General features: G+C 41.8%; 1 protein-coding gene across 12 annotated transcripts in view; it reads left to right on the top strand.

Moving 5' to 3' along the window:
• LOC140458370 (inositol hexakisphosphate and diphosphoinositol-pentakisphosphate kinase 2-like) overlaps positions 1-19,842 on the top strand; it is a 161,649-nt gene that overhangs the window by 1,568 nt on the left and 140,239 nt on the right. For 11 of the 12 annotated variants that reach the window (XM_072552816.1, XM_072552813.1, XM_072552811.1 and 8 more), the window contains exon 2: positions 17,700-18,140. In XM_072552816.1, coding sequence (XP_072408917.1) covers positions 18,000-18,140 — 141 coding nt within the window. In that variant the 5' untranslated portion in view covers positions 17,700-17,999. Of the gene's footprint in view, positions 1-8,992; positions 9,011-17,699; positions 18,141-19,842 lie in introns of those variants that run through there. The other variant, XM_072552806.1, reaches the window with a different exon arrangement.

Below are 19,842 nucleotides of genomic sequence, written 5' to 3'. Positions count from 1 at the left end.
CTCTCCCCTCTCACTTTAAACCTGTGCCCTCTAGTTTTGAACTCCAGTACACTAGGGGAAAGATTTTTGCTATTCACCTTTGCGGATGGAGTTTTTTTAATATCCATTTGTAAATTTGGGTAATATAACTAAAAAAGTATTTCCCTCCACTGTGATTACTATTTATTCCCAGACTTGGTCCTGTATAGCCAGCTGTTATAATAAATTTTTACAAAACAGTATCTCCGATACCAGCGATTGCTGGTAAGCCCTTTTATAAATGAGTTGACTAAAAAAACTGCTCCACAGTACATATCTCTGATATTACACATTCACTGGTAAGACCAGGTTAATTTTGTTATTAAGCAACCTAAGTGAAGGATTAAGACCCATGCTGGTAAATGTCATTAAAATTTAAAATGTTAGGCCACCTTTGCCTGTGTGTAGTTGAAAATCCCCTACTATTATTAGAGTCATAGAGATGTACAGCATTGAAACAGACCCTTCGGTCCAACCCGTCCACGCCGACCAGATATCCCAACCCAATCTAGTCCCACCTGCCAGCGCCCGGCCCATATCCCTCCAAACCCTTCCTATTCATATACCCATCCAAATACCTCTTAAATGTTGCAATTGTACCAGCCTCCACCACATCCTCTGGCAGCTCATTCCATACACGTACCACCCTCTGTGTGAAAATGTTGCCCCTTAGGTCTCTTTTATATCTTTCCCCTCTCACCCTAAACCTATGCCCTCTAGTTCTGGACTCCCCGACCCCAGGGAAGAGACTTTATCTATTTATCCTATCTATTACCCTTATAATTTTGTAAACCTCTATAAGGTCACCCCTCAGCCTCCGATGCTCCAGTGAAAACAGCCCCAGCCTGTTCGGCCTCTTCCTGAAGGTCAGATCCTCCAACCCTGGCAACATCCTTGTAAATCTTTTCTGAACCCTTTCAAGTTTCACAACATCTTTCCGATAGGAAGGAGACCAGAATTGCATGCAATATTCCAACAGTGGCCTAACCAATGTCCTGTACAGCCACACATGACCTTCCAACTCCTGTACTCAATACTCTGATCAATAAAGAAAAGCATACCAAACGCCGCCTTCACTATCCTATCGACCTGCGATTCCACTTCCAAGGAGCTATGAATCTGCACTCCAAGGTCTCTTTGTTCAGCAACACTCCCTAGAACCTTACCATAAAGTGTATAAGTCCTGCTAAGATTTGGTTTTCCAAAATGCAGCACCTCACATTTATCTGAATTAGACTCCATCTGCCACTTCTCAGCCCATTGGCCCATTTGATCAAGATCCTGTTGTAATCTGAGGTAACCCTCTTCGCTGTCCACTACACCTCCAATTTTGGTGTCATCTGCAAACTTACTAACTGTACCTCTTATGCTCGCATCCAATCATTTATGTAACTGACAAAAAGTAGAGGGCCCAGCACCGATCCTTGTGGCACTGCACTGGTCACAGGCCTCCAGTCTGAAAAACAACCCTCCACCACCACCCTCTGTCTTCAAACTTTGAGCCAGTTCTGTATCCAAATGGCTAGTTCTCCCTGTATTCCATAAGATCTAACCTTGCTAATCAGTCTCCCGTGGGGAACCTTGTCGAACGCCTTACTGAAGTTGTGGTGCTTTTCTGACAAGCTCCAGTTGTTCTTCCTTTGTACTCCTAACTACTGTGTGTAAACTGTTGGGGGACCTGTAAACCACTATCACAAATGGTTATTTAGCTTTGTCATTGCTCATCTTTATTCTTTTTTAAAATCCTCTTAAAATCCTATTTTTTAAAATCCTGTTCGTATAATGTGAGGTTTGTACTCTATCTCCAAAGTATACAGAGTACAGTCTGTATACCCCCATCCAGATATGCTGTAGCTCCTGTAGACTGGCCTCCAGCTTATAAACTTTGAGGTGAAGCTCCTGTAGCTACATCTACTTATTGTAGACAAGTTTGTCCTCATTACGCTGGCAATCACATATCCTGCAGCTGGGGCATGTCACCATACTTCCATCCTTGTGTTATAATTAGCTATTTAATTTTTTTAAAAAATTTTTACCTTTGTCATCAGTTTCTATACTTTTGAAGATCAGGGAAGTTCTCCCATTTATCCTTTTAAATCAGCCCTCACCAAAGCAGATTATGTATTCATTATCTATCTCATAGCTGCTTGTGGAAGATTATGGTATGCAAGGTAGTTGCTGTGCTTTCTAAATTATAACAGTGATAACACTTCAAGTAACCTGTTCTTAATTAACTGTGAAGTGATTTGTGAAAGATGTTATAATTGCAATTTTTTTTAGGTGAGTGTCTGACATCACCATATTGAAATGCAGTTGGTTTCTTATGAAATTGGTGCTTAAGGGAAATAAACTCTCAGGTCACAGTAGGGAAATGAAACACAGTCGCGAACAGGCATGAATGTGAAGGTTCAAATGGCCTCCTTCTGTGTCATGATTAGAGTGGTGCTAGAAAAGTACAGCAGGTCAGACAGCATCCGAGGAGCAGCAAAAGCCCTTCACCAGGAAAGCGGTTGGAAGGGTAGGGTTTGAGGGTGGATGTACGGGACGTAGATGAGATGCATTGGAGGGCATCTTCAACCACGTGGAAGGGGAAATTGCGGTCTTTAAAGAAGATTAGATTCCCTACAGTGTGGGGACAAGCCCTTTGGCCGAACAAGTGCACACTGACCCTCCGAAGAGTAATCCACCCAGACCAATTTCCCCCTGAGTAATGCACCTAACACTATGGCCAATTCACCTAACCTGCACGTCTTTGGATTGCGGGGGGGAAACCAGAACACCTGGAGGAAACCCATGCACACACGGGGAAATGTGCAAACTCCATACAGACAGTCGCCCCGAGGCTGGAATCAAACCTGGGTCCCTGGTGTTGTGAGGCAGCAGTGCTAACCATTGAGCCATTGTGCCGCCCCTGCGGAGGGAGGCCGTCTGATGTGTTTTTGTGGTGGAACTGGTCCTCCTGGGAGCATATGCAGCGGAGGTGGAGGAATTGGGAATACAGGATAGCATTTTTGCAGGAGGTAGGGTGGGAGGAGGTGTAATCCAGGTAGCTGTGGGAGTCAGTGGGTTTGTAGAAAATGTCGGTGTTGATTCTGTCATCGTTGATGGAGATGGAGAGGTCCAGGAAGAGGAGGGAGGTGTCAGAGATGGTCCAGGTGAATTTAAGGTTGGGGTGGAATGTGTTGGTGAAGTTGATGAACTGTTCAACCTCCTCATGGCAGTAGGAGGTGGCGCTGATGCAGTCATGAATGTAGCGGAGGAAAAGGTGGGGTGTGGTACCGGTGTAACTCCAGAGGATGGATTGTTCAATGTTGCCGACAAAGAGACAGGTATAGCTGGGGCCCATGTGGGTGGCCATGGCTACCCTTTCATCTGGAGGAAGTGGGAGGATTCGAAGGAGATATTGTTGAGGGTGAGGACCAGTTCAGCCAAACAAATGAGAGTGTCAGTGGAAGGGAACTGTTGGGGGCATCGGGAGAGGAAGAAATGGAGGGTTTGGAGACCCTGGTCATGGCGGATGGAGGTGTAGAGGAACTGGATGTCCATGGTGAGGATGAGGCATTGGGGGCCAGGGAAATGGAAGTCTTGGAAGAGGTGGAGTGTGTGGGTGGTGTCCCGAATATATGTGGGGAGTTCCTGGACAAGGAGAGAATAGGACAGTATCAAGGTAGGCAGAGATGAATTCGGTGTGGCAGGAGCAGGGTGAGATGATGGGTCGGCTGGTGTAGTCAGGCTTGTAGATGTTGATTAGGAGGTAGAATCGGGTGGTGTGGGGTTTCTGAGCTATGAGGTTGGAAGTTGTGGGTGGGAGTTCCCCTGAGGTGATGAGGTTGTGAATGGTCTGGGAGATGATGGTTGGTGATGAGATGTTGAGGTCATGGTCGAGGGGGTGGTAGGAGAGGTGTCTTCGAGTTGGTGCCTGGCGTCAGTGGTGTAGAGGCCAGTGCACCACTATACTGCACTACACAACTACCACTGCACCCCCTTTGTCCATTGGTTTGATGGTGTGGTTGGGATTGGAGCAAAGGGAGTGGAGGACTGCATGTTGTGAGGGTGTGATGTTAGAGTGGGGGAGGGGGGGAGACAGGTTGAGGCAGTTAATGTCTCGGCGGCAGTTGGAAATAAAGAGGTCGAGGATGGGTAATAGACTGGCATGGGGTGTCCAGGTGGATGGAGTGTATTGGAGGCTGGCAAAGGGATCCTTGGAAGGTGGGTGGGAGGCAGCGGAAGAAGTGTTTGACGTCACAACGTGTATTGAATTTGTTGATGTGTGGAGGGAGGGGGATGAAGGTAAGGCCTTGGCAGACTGATTATTCTTCCTCAGGGGGGAGGAGGAGGTCTGGAGGTCCTTCTGTGTCATTAAGACTCCATGAACACCACTATAATCTGTCTTGAAGCATGATTTGGAGATGCGGATATTAGACTGGGGTGTACAAAGTTAAAAGTCACGCAACACCAGGGTATAGTCCACTGTACACCCCAGTCCAGCACCGGCATCTCCAAACCATGACTACCATCGACACCACTAACTGCTGGCTTAAAGTGGAGAGGTTAAACCTGTTGGACTATAGCCTGGTGTTGTGTGACTTTTATCTTTGTCTTGAAGCAGTTCATGTATTGAACGATATGATATTAGATGACCTGTTTAAAATGAATTTGGTGAAGGTTAACCTGTTAATGCCTGGTGCAGGCAACAGGGTACTTTAAATGTTCCATAATACTGTGAAAATAGTTCTCAACTCAGCGAATTCTAAAATAAAAAAAATTTAGCCAGTGAGGGTGAGGGTTATTTAATTATTAATGCAGATATTTTAAAATCTGTATATTTTATCAGTAGCATCCTGACTTGTATACTGCAGTTTTTACAATCTCGACGTGTGTATTTTTTAAAAATTCAATTTACAGTTGCTACAGCAGAATATAAAGTAGACTGCTTTTTTTCCATTAAACTCCTGCCCAACTCATGGCTGTAGGAATACAGAATTATCGACGCAATGTGTGTAACCTTAACTTTCGGTCAAAAGCACAGACTGGATTTCAGCTTTACGTGCCATATAGTTGGATTTGACTCATTCAAACAAACATCAGGCAAACCCAGTTGTGGGAAAGTCTGGATATTAATGTTTTAAATATCTACTAGTACATTGTTAAATGTTACTGTCTAATTTTAGGTCAAGACCAAATGTTCATTCTAAATGATTTTTGTGCTAATTCAAGTGAGTGTTAGTGCTATGATTTGAAGTCGTTTCCACTTTGGGTATCTCATGTCAACAACAAGTATTCCAAATTAATTAATAACTGTTAGACACAGATAAAGTTCCCTTTCATTTCATATCAAACGCTCTTAGGTTAGGTACAGTAGGATTATTTGCAAAATAATGCTTCCTTGACACTGACTTATCAAACACTACCAGAGTGTAAAATACTTTAAGAATCACATTATCTGTATATTTTCCCATCAAGCATGGGAAAGACAGTTAAATAGTTTCAAGCTCCTTCTATACTGTCTCTATCAAACACACTCAATGTAGATGCAGTGATTTAGATAAGAAATAAGGCTGTCTCTAAGGAGTTTCTCAATTCAAGGTCAAAGGAATATTAAGGTTGTGTGATATTCTGATATTTTCATCCCTTGTTCCTCAGAAATTGTAAACACACACCAAGTTTATGCGAAAGATGGTTTGTACATTATTCAGATCATAGAAACTGGTTAATTGACCCAAGCAGTCTATTTCCACATTCCTCCTATGACCCTACTGCATCTAACTCGACCATAGAGTTTTTACAGCATGGGCAGAGTTCTTTTGGCCCATCATGTCTGCATTGGTCATCAAACATCCATCTTTTCTCATTGCATTTCCTAGTATTCTTTCATAGTCTTATATTTGTTTACATTTCAATTGTTCATCTTTCTTCTTAAATGTTTTGAGGGTTCCTGCCTTTACCATCCTTTTAGATGGTGTAGATACCCACAATCCTTTGAAAGAAAAGTATTTTCCTTAAATCCCTTCCAAACCTCCTGCTCCTTCACTTAAAACAGTGTGCACCCAGTTATCGATTCTTGAACTAAGAGGAAAGGTTAACACCTGAACATCCTGTCTATACCCCTCAGAAAATTGTACATCTCGAACTGATCCCCTTGGTGTCAGCCTTCTCTGCTCTAAGTAAAATAACTCAAGCCTATCTAGTCTGTCTTCATAACAGAATTGTTCCAATGCAGGTAATATCCCGGTGCACCCTTATGTACACACTCTAGTGCAATTACAACCTTCCTATTGTGCAGTGACCAGAACTGCATATAGTGCTCCAGCTGTGACCTAATTCATGTTGTATACAGCTTCCTTGCTCTTTTATTCATTGCCTTGACTAATAAAGGCAAGTATCTCAACTGACTTCTTTACCACCTTATCTATCTTTCCTGTTGCCTTCAAGGTCTTTGATCTTGAGGGGCTTCTGATCCTCCGTACTTCCTCGGGTCCTACCATTCTACATGTACTCCCTTACCTTGTTAGTGCTCTCCATATTATTCCTTTCTAGTTTCCCTCCTGCTTGCATTAGATGGACCCTGCTCATGTTATGCACTATATAAAAGTTAAAGGCATTGAATATATGGCATAGAAACTGATCATTCAGCTTAACTAGTCTGTGCTGATATTAAGTTCAGGTGATCGTTCCTTTTCCCTTATCACTCATGAATTTGCTAAGTTTCCTTTTGAAAGAATCTAAATGTTTTGCCTCAATCATTTCCAGTGGGAATAAGTTCCAATTCTCCTCCTCCTCATTTTCCTGTTGACTTATTAGTAAATAACTTGAATCTATGTTATCTAATTTTTGATTTTTGCAAAATTGGAAATATCTAGGTTCACATCCATTCTTTCCAAATCCTTCATCCTTTTAAAGATCTTGATCATGTCACCTCTTCTAATGAGAGTCCCCAGTTTGCTCAATCATTCTCAATGGCAATAATCTCTGTTTCCACAGTGCCAAATGTGGCACTGGTGAACTACGCAGCAATTCACAACATGATACCCAGAGAAATATTAACCTCTGCGACGGTGGAAATGTCAGTCAACCCTTGCATGTTCCCAACTACACCCAGTAGCAAGGGAATTGTACATTTTCCGTCAGCTGGTTTTGTATGAATACATTAGAAGGAATTTAAATCCATATTCCTGTTGTTAATATGTGATACGATGTATCCAGATCCTAGAGAATAAGTTGCGAGAGTTTTGCACTGTTTCTTTAGATTTTTGCAATCCAGTATTCTTTTGGAGGCTGATGCATTTTGGTATTTGTTTTTAATTGGCTTTGGGTGTAAAATCATTAAGAACCAGTACAGTATCAGAATCTCAGAAACCTAGGGCAGATACTCTTTGCTTTTTAATCAAAGTTTCTTTGAAGATCCCTTTAAGTGGAGGACACACTTTAAAATGTTTTTGAGTAAGTTTTTGTAAATGTCAAGTATAACTTTGTTATAGGTAAACACTGCCTTTTTCAATATTCTGTATGTATCTATCAGGATATGTTTAATATCAGCCGAATAATTGTATTTGTTTCTTAACAAGGTTTGCACTTGTAGACTGGAACCTTGCAGATGCAAGGGATTTCCGCTGTTTGCGGCAGATCTGGTGAGAGGCACCACCTGCCTTGTTTAGGGGAGTCCCACAACATCTTGGGGTATTCAGGGTGGCAACCTTCTCCTGGGATCAAGGACACCAGGGGGAAGGCCTGTCTGCCAAGAGCAGTTGGCCACACCTGGGTGCTGGCAGTCCTGGCAGCCAGGGAGAGTGATGGCAGCTGCTGGTACAACAATTAGGACAAAATGACTTGGACAAGAGATGGCACAGGTGAGGAATGGGGAGTTAATAGTAAGGGCAGGAAAATGACTTCAACTACCCCTTGCATCCCAGGCTCCTCAATCAGGCTCTGAGTGTCTTTCAGATGAGGGACCTCCTATGAGAGGCTGTATGCAAAACTGATAGGGTTTGCCTGTTAAGCTCCCCATCTTGTGAGCCTCCCCACTTCTGGGTTAATACTAGCAGGGACAGGATGAACTGTTTATGTGGGCATTAGCTGCCCATTTAAGGGCATCAGTTGGTGTTGGAGTAGGATGACCATCCACTGGCATTCCAACCACAGACATTGGGATGGAGGTGGGAAAGGAGGATTACGTTTCTCCTTACTTTGCTACCAAATGTGTGTAAGCAGGGAACAAGATTCTACCCACACTATGCCTTTCAGTACCTCAGTATGTCCCAAAGTCTGTCAATACAATTTTACAATCAATACAGTACTTTTTGAAATGTTGCAATTTAGAAAACGTGGCAATTAATTTTTAGTTGGCTAGTTCCCACAAATAGCAGTAGACCAGTTTGTCTTAGTGACATTACATAAGGTGTAACTATTGATAAAGGCAATGGGCAAGAACTCCTCTTTGATTCAAAACAGTGGTGTGCTGAGGCAGACAGGGCCTTGATTTAACATAGGACACTAATCTTAAAGAATGCACCTCCAACAGCATAGCATAGTGCCCCTTCAATATGGTTCAGTAGCATTCATTGTGATTCATCTCCAGCATCTTGAGTGGAATTTTAACTCACTTGACCTTCTGACTTAGCGGTCAGTCTGCTACTAACTGAACCAAGGCTGACACTTGATGCTGAAGTCACCACAACCTGATGTAATGAGCTGGATAGATGATTGAGCTTTTTCTGATGCTGTTGAAAAGTGACAATTACATGCAAAAAGACTTCCACGTTAATAATTATCCCATTCTAGAATGATTGCAGATCATGCGTCTTCGCCACAATTAAAAACAACATCCAAAATGGCTGAGGTCTTCAGCAATTGAGCAATACGTGGAACATAAAGTGTTAAAAGTTCCATTAGAGTATTAAGTTGAACAGCTGTCTTACTTTAGCTGGATAGTCATCTGCAGCTTATGGTATTGTGTTACAAGTGCTTAGGCATAACTGTTCCAGCATGGATGTCTGTGAGTACCAGAAACTAAAGTTTTAGCTAATTGAAAAATGAAAGTTGTTAAATATCCCTAGAATTTGAATGTAGCAAGGTGAAACTTGTATTGTGATTGTGACTGTAATTAAGACTGTTAGATTTCAGTTTAGACATCACTAGTAGATTTTCTGCTGATCTGTTGACAAGGCAGACAGCTTAATCTACTTGTTGTCCTACTTGGTTTGTTGAGAAAGCTGCCCTTGGTACTGTGGTAGTTTAATCAACAGAAACAAAAATAAATAATTATATAGCAATCATGGTTCACAATGCACTGAGACGGCTTTTCACCGTGTACTTGAACTTTGTAATTGAGTGGCATCTAATAGTGAAATTCAAAGCGTACACAACTCCGACCTGGGGTTTTAGAGATAAGAGAGTTGAGACAGGGATTTGACGAGCTGTACAATTTGGAGGTGCTAGGAAAGAGTTTGAGTAGAAAAAGCCACACAGACGAAAGAGGAAAAATTCACTGTCCTTTGTTTAAATGTATATGTCTGCCATGCGTCAACTAAGGATCACTGCTAGCTCACTCTTTATCATGATAGCATTGATGCTGAAATAGAGTAAAACTGTTAACTTTTAATCATAATTCACTAACTAAATGATCTTTTGAGGAGATTTTGTCAGTGAGGTTTCTTTCGCTTCCTTAAACTTGTTAAACCCACTATTTCAGCTTCTCCCAGTTTACTTGGGAATTATCCTTCTGCACCTCATCCTGTCAGTCTCATATCTAATCCTGCTACTATAACTCTCTTGCTACCACATTCTTCCATCTGGTCTTAGGCCTTCCTCCTCTTCTACATGGCAGTACTACCTCCATTATTTACCTCACTTCGTTTCTTCTCTAACTCTAACAGATGACCATAGCATTTCAGTTTTTTGGTTACTTTCTTCTTCAGTACTTCCGTGAACCTCCCTGACTCTCTGTTCTTGTTAGTCCGTACATCCATCTCAGTATTTGCATCTCATTACTATCCGCTCATTGTTCCTCTCCTTGATGTTACCTAGATTTCTGCAACACATATCAACGCTAACATCACAACTATTTTGTAGGTTCTTTCATTTAAGCTCACAAAACCTACTATATTAAACTTTACTGGCAAATTTCTGAAAGTTCAGTTTCACTGCATTTTGTCATATTGATTGAGCCTATCTGTACAAGCTTGTGTGCAGAATAATGGAACAGAATTAGATTGCCTCTAGGGCCCTGCCTCGGTGGGAGTGCACTAGGAATCAACATCAGCTATTCCCAGTCATCACAGAAGTTAAAGATTTTTAGAAAGTATACAGATTTTGCCAATTTACCTGTCTGTTGGACCCAACTTGACAGAAAACATAGGCAGGTTTCTGTACTTATCAAAAATGACAGACTATTCCAGGTAATTAGACTGTAGATACAGATAAACAACTATGAACAGCTAGCATATAACTCTACTAATTAAACTCTATTCTGCGTAGAAACTCCCCTATATACACACAGGGGGAGAAAATGGGTGTTATGGACAGAGGGAAAGGCTGGAAGGACACTTTAGAGATTCTTGTTCACAGGGTTGCTAATATGGTTCTTGCAATTCTTGGGTTGGTCAGCATGCTGCGTTGTGGTCTTCCTTCTCTGGAGACTCTCATGGTTTGTAACAGGCACAGGATGTCTGGCTCACTTTTATAAAAGGTCTCAACTGCAACATACAGCAATTGCTGAAGGAACAAAGTGGTTTTCTTCAGGTTTAAAGTGCCTTTTACTGCAGAGAGTGAGAGACCTCCTGAGCTGGTGGAGATCTGATGGATTCTCCATAACTTGTTCATAGCCCCAAAGTATTCAACTACCTGAGAAACCATCACATATTTATTGGCAGGCAGAAGGCCTTTGTTGCTGTTAGCTGGTTTCTGGTCCACTAACCATTAGTCACTTGGAACCAACTAAAGCTCCATCTGTACACAAACCTTTGACACCAGTTTGCTGAGACAATGGGTCGGCCAGGGTGGTCAGGCTTGTGGATCTTGGGAAGAAGGTAGAACCGGACAGTGCGGGGTTCCTGGACTATGAGGTTGGAAGCTGTGGGTGGGAGATCTCCTGAGGTGATGAGATTCTGTATGGTCTGGGAGATGATGGTTTGGTGATGGGGGGTGGGGTCATGGGCGAGGGGGCGGTAGGGAGAGGTGTCCTCGAGTTGGCGTTTGGCTTCAGCGGTGTAGAGGTCAGTGCACCAGACTACCACTGCGCCCCCTCTATCTGCTGGCTTGATGGTGAGGTCGGGATTGGAGCAGAGGGATTGGAGGGCTGCGTGTTGTGAGGGTGAGAGGTTGGAGTGGGGGAGGGGAGTAGACAGGTTGAGGCGGTTAATGTCCCAGCGGCAGTTGGAAATGAAGAGGTCGAGGGCGGGTAATAGGCCAGCACGGGGTGTCCAGGTGAATGCAGTGTGTTGGAGGTGGGCAAAGGGGTCCTCAGAAGGTGGGCGGGAGTCCTGATTGTGAAAGTAAGCTCGAAGGCGGAGGCGACGGAAGAGGTGTTTGACGTCAAGACGTGTATTAAATTCATTGAAGCATGGACGGAGAGGGATGAAGGTGAGTCCTTTGTTGAGGACTGATAGTTCGTCCTCAGTGAGGGGAAGGTCTGGAGGGATGGTGAAAACTTGGCAGGGCTGGGAGCTGGGATCTGGTGTGGGTGTGGAGCTGGGAGTGGGGGTGGAGCCGGTAACTGGAGTGGGTAGTGGTGGTGGGGGGAATGGGGGTGGAGTCATGAGCAGGGGTGGTGTTCCCCTCTTCTTATGTCAACACCAACTTGCATTTATGTGGCACTTTTGACATTGGAATGCTTTGCTCAGTCCTTCACCAGAGTTATCAAGCAAAATTTGATCTAGGGCCATATACAAAGATATTAGGACTGGTGATCAAAGCTTGGTAGAAGAAAAAGTTTTAAGGAGCTTTTTTAAAAATGGAATGAAAGAGAGGTAGAGACGGAATTTCAGAGCCTTGGGACCAGGAGATGAAGGCACAGTGACAGTGATGGAGAAATTAAAATAAGGATTGTACATAACACTAGAATGGAAAGATCATACTGATCTTAATGGGTTGTACTGATGGAGGAGACTGTGGAGATGGGGAGGAGCAATGCCATGAAGTTGAAAAGCAGGATGAGAATTTTAAACGTTAGTCTGGACTAGGAGCTAATATAGTTAAACAAGGAGACAGGTGGGTTAGGACATGAGCATCCTAAAGTTTTTGGAAGGTGGAAAAGAAAACAGAACTTTGGTCTACAGTTTGAAACGTCCTGTCAAAAGATCACAGATCTGAAGTGATAACACTCTCAGATATTGTCAGACCTGCTGAGTTTTTACAGCATTTTCTCTCTTTTTGTTTCAGATTTCCAAAATCTGCAGTATTTTGCTCTTTCACCTTGGAATAGTCTAGAGGTGAAAAGGCACAGATAAGGGTGTTAGGTTCTTTCTTCCTGAGGTTCTTACACACTTGATGCAGCCACTACATACCAACGTCTGTGAACAAGCAACCAAGTGTATTAAACACAATAAAGTACACGCTTTCTGGAGGAACCTTTAACACACACCTCGCAGAGCTTACAGGGTCATGGCAAAAAGCAGTCTCTGAACAAAGGAAACAGTTAAAGTTTTATTAAAGCTTGTACAGGCTAAGTGACCCTCCTCTGACACCCCCCTTGCAGGCATGCAAGATTGTCAGAGCGAGGGACTCGATTAAGAAAACATCATTCCCTTTATACAGGTCAGTTGCAATACTTACAGATACTCTGGCAACTCCCCCACATTTCAAGGGTTTCAGCAATGGATTAGCTGATGCAAGATCAGAATTTGGTTACATTACTGATTAGGTAGCAATGTAAAATGAATCTCTGATTTGTTTATTTTCACTTATTACTTTTTAATAAAGTTTTTAAAAATCACAACACCAGGTTATAGTGCAACAGGTTTGTTTGGAAGTACAAGCTTTTGAAGCGCTCCTCCGGAGCTGTGCTCTGAAAGCTTGTATTTCCAAAACCTTCTAAATAAATGTGTTGGACTACAACCTGGTGTTGTGATTTTTCAACTTTGTCCACCCCAGTCCAACTCTGGCACCTCCACATCATACATTTTAATAGATTAATTAATTGAAGTTGAGAGAAGAATTAAGGACAGGCCCAAGACATTTGTTGGAAGAAATAGTCAGACAGATGACTGAGCATTTAAATTGTGGATATTCCAAACATTGAGTTTGTATAGGTGCTGTTATTTCCATCTGGTTGCCAATGAGGACAATGTGAATACCAGGAAGGACCATCCCTTGACTTTGCTAAGTTAGCTCATCTTGGTCAAAGTGGCTTTATCCTCATTGCCTCAATGTTAAGGTCTGAAGAAGTCAGCGGTTTGATTCTAAAGCATTATGTAGCAGCTATTTTATTTTTTTTCCTCCATCTCCTTGTAACCTCCAACTATCTCTATCCCGTGCAAGTGTATGTAGGTGGGTGGTGAGTGTTACAAGAGTGGAATTGCCAGTGACTGTGTGTATCTAGCTGATGCTTGCTGTCCAAGTTTACAAGGAAATAATTGCAGCTTTGGAGCAATTCAGTATGATGACCATTAGCTGTAGAATCCTACCACCACAAGGCAGCAAAGAGAAAAAAAACATATGGATTGTTCTGTAGACTGGGACAACCTGGAGCCTTTTAATTAGAAGGAGCATCACTATCCCTTTATTAGGTGCTGTAGCAAAGACTCAGGGTGTGATTTATCATAATCAGTTATTAAGTTATGCAAGCCCAACTACAGTGGCATAATGGGTTTGATTATAACAGTCACAGAATGTTGATATTAAATGCTGATTCATTCAGAAAGGACTTGCAAGAATGTTGCTAAGTCTGAAATTTTCTTGGCCTATTGCTTAAGTTTCTAATTAGCATGGCTCACGATTACAGATGTAATTGACTAGTCTAAGTACTGCAATGTTTTACTAATAAGCACCTGCCATTTGATTGCATTAATTCACAGAGTGGAAACTCTGATAGCAGCAAGTTTTTAATGGCAGCAAAGCTGTATTGGCATTTTTCTTTTCTGGATCCCGTGTAATTTTAACCAGTGAAAAAAACAATTTAAAGTTTTGTGTATGGTGTTTCAAGTTTTATATCAAAACCACTGTTTTGCTGAGTTTTGTATAACTTTATGCTTCACAAGAAATAGCTGTAGAAAAGTCCTGCTTTTATGGAGTCTCACAACCCAAAGTACTTTACAGTTCGTAAGTACTTTTGGTGCAGTGCAGTAGTTGGAAATATAGCAGTAAATTTACATGCAGTAAATTTCCACATATCCCAAAGTGACAGTGAAGTTCTCAGGTTTTCTTTTTAGTGATGTTTAGTGCTTCAGCCGTACAATTGTCTCATTCAATTAAATACTTGAGGATGTGGAGTGGATTGTGATCAGACAGCCTGATAGCATTCTGTTATAAAAATGTTGTTAATAGGAATGGGTTTTGGAGGGGAATGAGGTAAAAACAATGACTGCAGATGCTGGAAACCAGATTCTGGATTAGTGGTGCTGGAAGAGCACAGCAGTTCAGGCAGCATCCAAGGAGCAGCGAAATCGACATTTCGGGCAGGGCTTTTGCCCAAAACATCAATTTCGCTGCTCCTTGGATGCTGCCTGAACTGCTGTGCTCTTCCAGTACCACTAATCCAGAATTTGGAGGGGAATGGGTGCAGAGTGGATCAACCAGTCAGCATTCACTGTTTAGCTGATATCTGTGTGTTTTGGCTTTGATTTCTGTTCAAGCCAATCTGATGAAAGTCCACTTTGTCTGATTAGTGGATGTGCTTGAAGTGGGTTTGAATAAGTTCCTATTTGTGTTTAGACCAACAGCTCAAAATTAGTTAATTTTGCACCATGTGATAGGTTGACTGGTGTGGGAAATACATAGGAATCCTTATAACCGGATCCCTTTTTTCTGCCCAGTGACACATGGAAGCTCCATGTCATAGAGTCATAGACTCTTGAGATGTACAGCACGGAAACAATGCCTTTGGTCCAACTCATTCATGCTGACCAGATATCCCAAATTAATCTAGTCCCATTTGCCAGCACTTGGCCCATATCCCTCTAAACCCTTCCTACTCATACCCATCCAGATGCCTTTTAAATGCTGCAATTGTGCCACCCTCCACCACTTCCTCTGGCAGCTCATTCCTTTTATTAGGTATTCTAGCAAAGACTTGGGGTGAAATGATAATAATCACTTATTAAGTTGTGCAAGCCCAACTACATTTGCACAATGGGTTTGATTATAATAGTCACAGAACTTCAGTATTAAATGCTGATTCATTCAGAAAGAACTGACGCGAATGTTGCTAAGTCTGAAATTCTCTTGCACCACCTTCTGCATGAAAAAGTTGCCCCATAGGTTTCTTTTATATCTTTCCCCTCTCGCCCTAAACCGATGTCCTCTAGTTATGGACTCCCTATCCTATGATAAAAGCTTTGTCTATTTATCCTATCCATGCCCCTCATGATTTTATAAACCTCTGTAGAGGGCCCCCCTTAGCCTTCGCTCCAGAAAAAAAACCTCAGCCTATTCAACCTCTCCCTATAGCTCAAATCCTCCAGCCCTGGCAACATCCTTGTAAATCTTTTCTGAACCCTTTCAGGTTTCACAACATCCTTCCGATGGGATGGAGACCAGAATTGCACACAATATTCCAAAAGACATTGGCCTAACCAATGTCCTGTATAGCTGCAACATGACCTCCCAACTGCTATACTCTATGCTCTGACCAATAAAAGAAAGCGAACCAAATACTGCCTTCAATATCTAACCTGCGACTCTTCTTTCAAGGAACTATGAACCTGCACTCCAAGGTTTCTTTGTTCAGCAACACTCCCTAGGACTTTACCATTAAATTTATAAGTCTTGCTAAGATTTGCTTTCCCAAAATGCAGTACATTGCATTTATCTAAATTAAACTCTATCTGCCACTCTTCAGCCCATTGGCCTATCTGATCAAGATCCTGTTGTAATCTGAGGTAATCTTCTTTGTGATCCACTACACCTCCAATTTTGGTGTCACCTGCAAACTTATTAACTATACCTCCTATGTTCATATCCAAATCGTTTATATAAATTCCGAAAAACAACCCTCCACCACCACCCTCTGTCTTCTACCTTTGCGTCAGTTCTGTATCCAAATGGCTAGTTCTCCCTGTATTCAATGAGGTCTAACCTAGCTATCACTTTGGCATTTATTGATAGGGGGATTGAGTTTTGGAGCCACGAGGTCATGCTTCAGCTGTACAAGACACTGGTAAGGCTGCTAGGAGAAAGTGAGTGCTGCAGATGCTGGAGATCAGAGCTGAAAATGTGTTGCTGGAAAAGCGCAGCAGGTCAGGCAATGAAAAATTCCTGAAGAAGGGCTCACGTTCAAAACGTCGATCCTCCTGCTCCTTGGATGCTGCCTGACCTGCTGCGCTTTTCCAACAACACATTTTCAGTACTGGTAAGGCTGCAACTGGAGTATTGCGTGTAGGTCTGGTCACCACATTATTGGAAGGATGTGGAAGCTTTAGAAAAGGTTCAGATGAGATTTACTAGGATGTTGCCTGGTACATAAAGGAGGTCTTATGAGGAAAGGCTGAGGGCACTGAGGCTGTTTTTATTGGAGCGAAGAAGTTTGAGAGGTGACTTAATCGATACATATAAGATAATCAGAGGGTTAGATAGAGTGGACCATGAGAGCCTTTTTCCTCTGATGGTGAAGACTAATACGAAGGGATATATATATATGGATAATAATGGAATAAAGTTTAGATGGGCATCAGATTATTTTCACAGGTCAGTGCAACATCGAGGGCTGAAGGGCCTGTACTGCGCTGTAACGTTCTATGTTCTGACCATTCTCCTGTGGGGAACCTTGTCGAGCGCCTTACTGAAGTCCGTATAGATCACATCCACCGCTCTGCCCTCATCAGTCCTCTTTGTGTGAGGTTTGTGTTGAGATATTACAATCCAAGGAGACATCACAAAAATCTCCTTCATTGTTACATTTTACCGACTAATTGTGGCAACTTCACCAGTAGAATTCCGATTTTGGGGTATGGGTTTGTGCCTGTGAATCTTCATGTTTGTGCTGAGTTACAGAATGTATCATCCTGGCTGTGATGGGCTTGGGACAGGAAGGTGGTGATGGGAAATTGCAAAGCCCTTTTTCCCCCCCCCCTCCCCTCTTATGCACCTTCCATTGGTGATTACAAGTAGTCTGACACTCTCTGATAAGTTGATCGTTGGATGCACTTCCCATTAGTAACACTCGGTCATATAAGAAATGGTCTTGTGTTTGATTTCTGCACAGTGCTGAAGTCTGTTGCTGCTGGGTCATCCATCTGAGAGAAGTGAAGAAAATCAAACAATGTACTGTGATTGTTTTATCTCCACTCTCAAATATAATACAAAGAAGTTGAAATGATCAGAAAAGAAGATCTTTTAAAATTTCACTTTTTTACAGATTGTCACGTTGGTTCGCTGGTCTGTTCCTGAGTAAAGGTTCCTCAAATCTTAATGGAACTGATCAGAGGGAGAGGACAAAGTTAAAATTTCTAGCGACTCTTAAATCAGTTTATCAATGACTGTTGGTCCGGAGTCAACTTAAGTTTCCAATTCTATTTTCTTTTTCACTACAGATGGTTAAACCTGGCACAAGGAGGTGTTCTGAAGAGGTGGGAGGAAGAAAATTTTCTTTGACATAAGGAAATTGCTGGTTTGACTGCACTCGTGCAAGCCTGAATTTGTTGTGCTAAGATTACAACTTATTCTAAAGATCTGGACTGTGCCCTTGAGGGCAAATCATAAAGTCAGCAAGATTGTTAATAGCAATGATACCGAGGCTGGAATTAGTACTATGGGAAGTTTAGATAGCTGTCTCTCGCTGCCTGTTTTTAAACGATGACTAATATCCGTGATGAAAGGTCAACTAGGTTGTCATGACAACCCCCACCTCTTTTGAGGGGGATCACTTGACTCCTACATTCTTTGTTGGATGCGAGGAGGATGAAATTGATCTGGAATCAAACATGAAGGCAGAAGACCTTGACCTTTACGACGATGAAAATGATTCAGATTCGGTAAGGAAATATATCAGATTTTTTAAAACAACTTTTTTCTCTTTGAATCATTCTTAGCTTATCTTCAGATTTAAAAACCAATTGCTCAGCAATAAAAACAATAAACTGGTCTGAAAATCACTTCTTATTTCATTATAAACTAAGGCCTTGGGCATAATCACAGAAACAATTTTGCAAAAGTAATATTACTTGACATCACTGTGATTTTACTTAATGGGTTGTGCTAGTCAGAGAAGCTAGATGGTTTTGTGTTATTGTATGCTTTTAGTATTTCTGTTGTGGTAGAAAAATTAACTTTGCTTCAACATCTGAAGTTAACTTAAAGTATGTCCAGAAGATGTTATTTAAGAGTAGGTGCGCTGTTTTAAGGAGTGACTGTGGTATTTTTGAATACTTAAGCATTGCTTTTATCACATTATCGTTGTGTCTTTTGAGTGTTTTTTATCTTCTGTCTTCCCTCTTCAAGGCATAGATTTGTTTCTCAGGTACAGTCCTGTAGGTACCTCTGCTACATGCATGCTTGCTCATTTGTAAGATTTAGATGCTGAATAAATGCAGTATATTTTATAATGTGAGTCATTGCACTTTAATCTGAAGCTGTTCATTTCAGTGGTTCAATTCCACTGAACTTACCTTCCCAGCTAGCCATTCTTCAAGGCTGAGATTTACAGTGAACATTGGCAGGCACTTTGACTGTGGAGGCTTTCACAGCTGAGTATAATTTAACCTTCATGTCCTTATACCAGAGAAAAATCATTGGTAATAATGAGGAGAGGAATACTGTGGCTACTTTCTCCCCCATTCCTATCCTTCATTTGCGAGACACAAGGGCAAATCAAGACAATCATCAAGAATAAAAAAAACAAGTCTGATAGCATCTGTGGAACAAGAAATAGATTTAACATTTCAAGTTCAACGTAAATCTTTTTCGCGGTGGTGGTCATCACATATCATATAACTTCCCAGGCCAGAGGTGAAAATGGGGGACTTACTGTTTGTTTTAAAGAACTATGAATAATTCTAACAAGTGAGCATTCCCCTAACTGTAACAATATAATGGATGTAATCTTTTCCATTTTAAACAATTGCCTAATATAGATTCATAATATGTAAGCTTTAAATTTGTTAGAGCTCTATGTACAGCACACACTTGGGATTAGATGTTCCATTTCACTTGTAAGAATAGATTTTGAACACTTAATTCAAACTTTTAAGTGGAGCATGTTTCATTTATCCTCCATTCTCCTCCCAGTGTTGACTTATTTCATATATTTCTGTGGATAGCAGATGCTATTCAGTACATTTCCTAAGAACCTGCTTTTCATAAGCCAACTTCCAGCATATAGGGTTTTAATCAAAAGGCAATGTTTCTGGTGTAGAACTCTGTTAGATCTGTATTTGAGGCATATAATCTGACATCAGGGTCTTGAATTTGTGTGCTCATTTGTCAGCATAATAGTCTGGAGCAGGGATCATGGCTGAGATCTCTTTTGGCCTTTCTTGATGTGCATACAAATGTACTTGCCAATAGGAGTTGTGAATAGTTCTACAAACCATAGCCTATTTTTGTTTCCTCTGGACATTGAGCCAGATTGTAGCACTTTCCTTCCTTAGCTGAGATCAGCTAATTTTAGCCCAGACAAAGGTTAAGATCTGATCTTCAGTGCAGTTCTGTATTGATTAACATACTGACTAGCCATTC

This window comes from Chiloscyllium punctatum, chromosome 33, assembly GCF_047496795.1.
Source record: "Chiloscyllium punctatum isolate Juve2018m chromosome 33, sChiPun1.3, whole genome shotgun sequence".
NCBI classification, from domain to species: Eukaryota; Metazoa; Chordata; class Chondrichthyes; order Orectolobiformes; family Hemiscylliidae; genus Chiloscyllium; species Chiloscyllium punctatum.
Note: the sequence above shows the minus strand (reverse complement) of the source record. Positions and strands in the feature narration are given on the sequence as shown.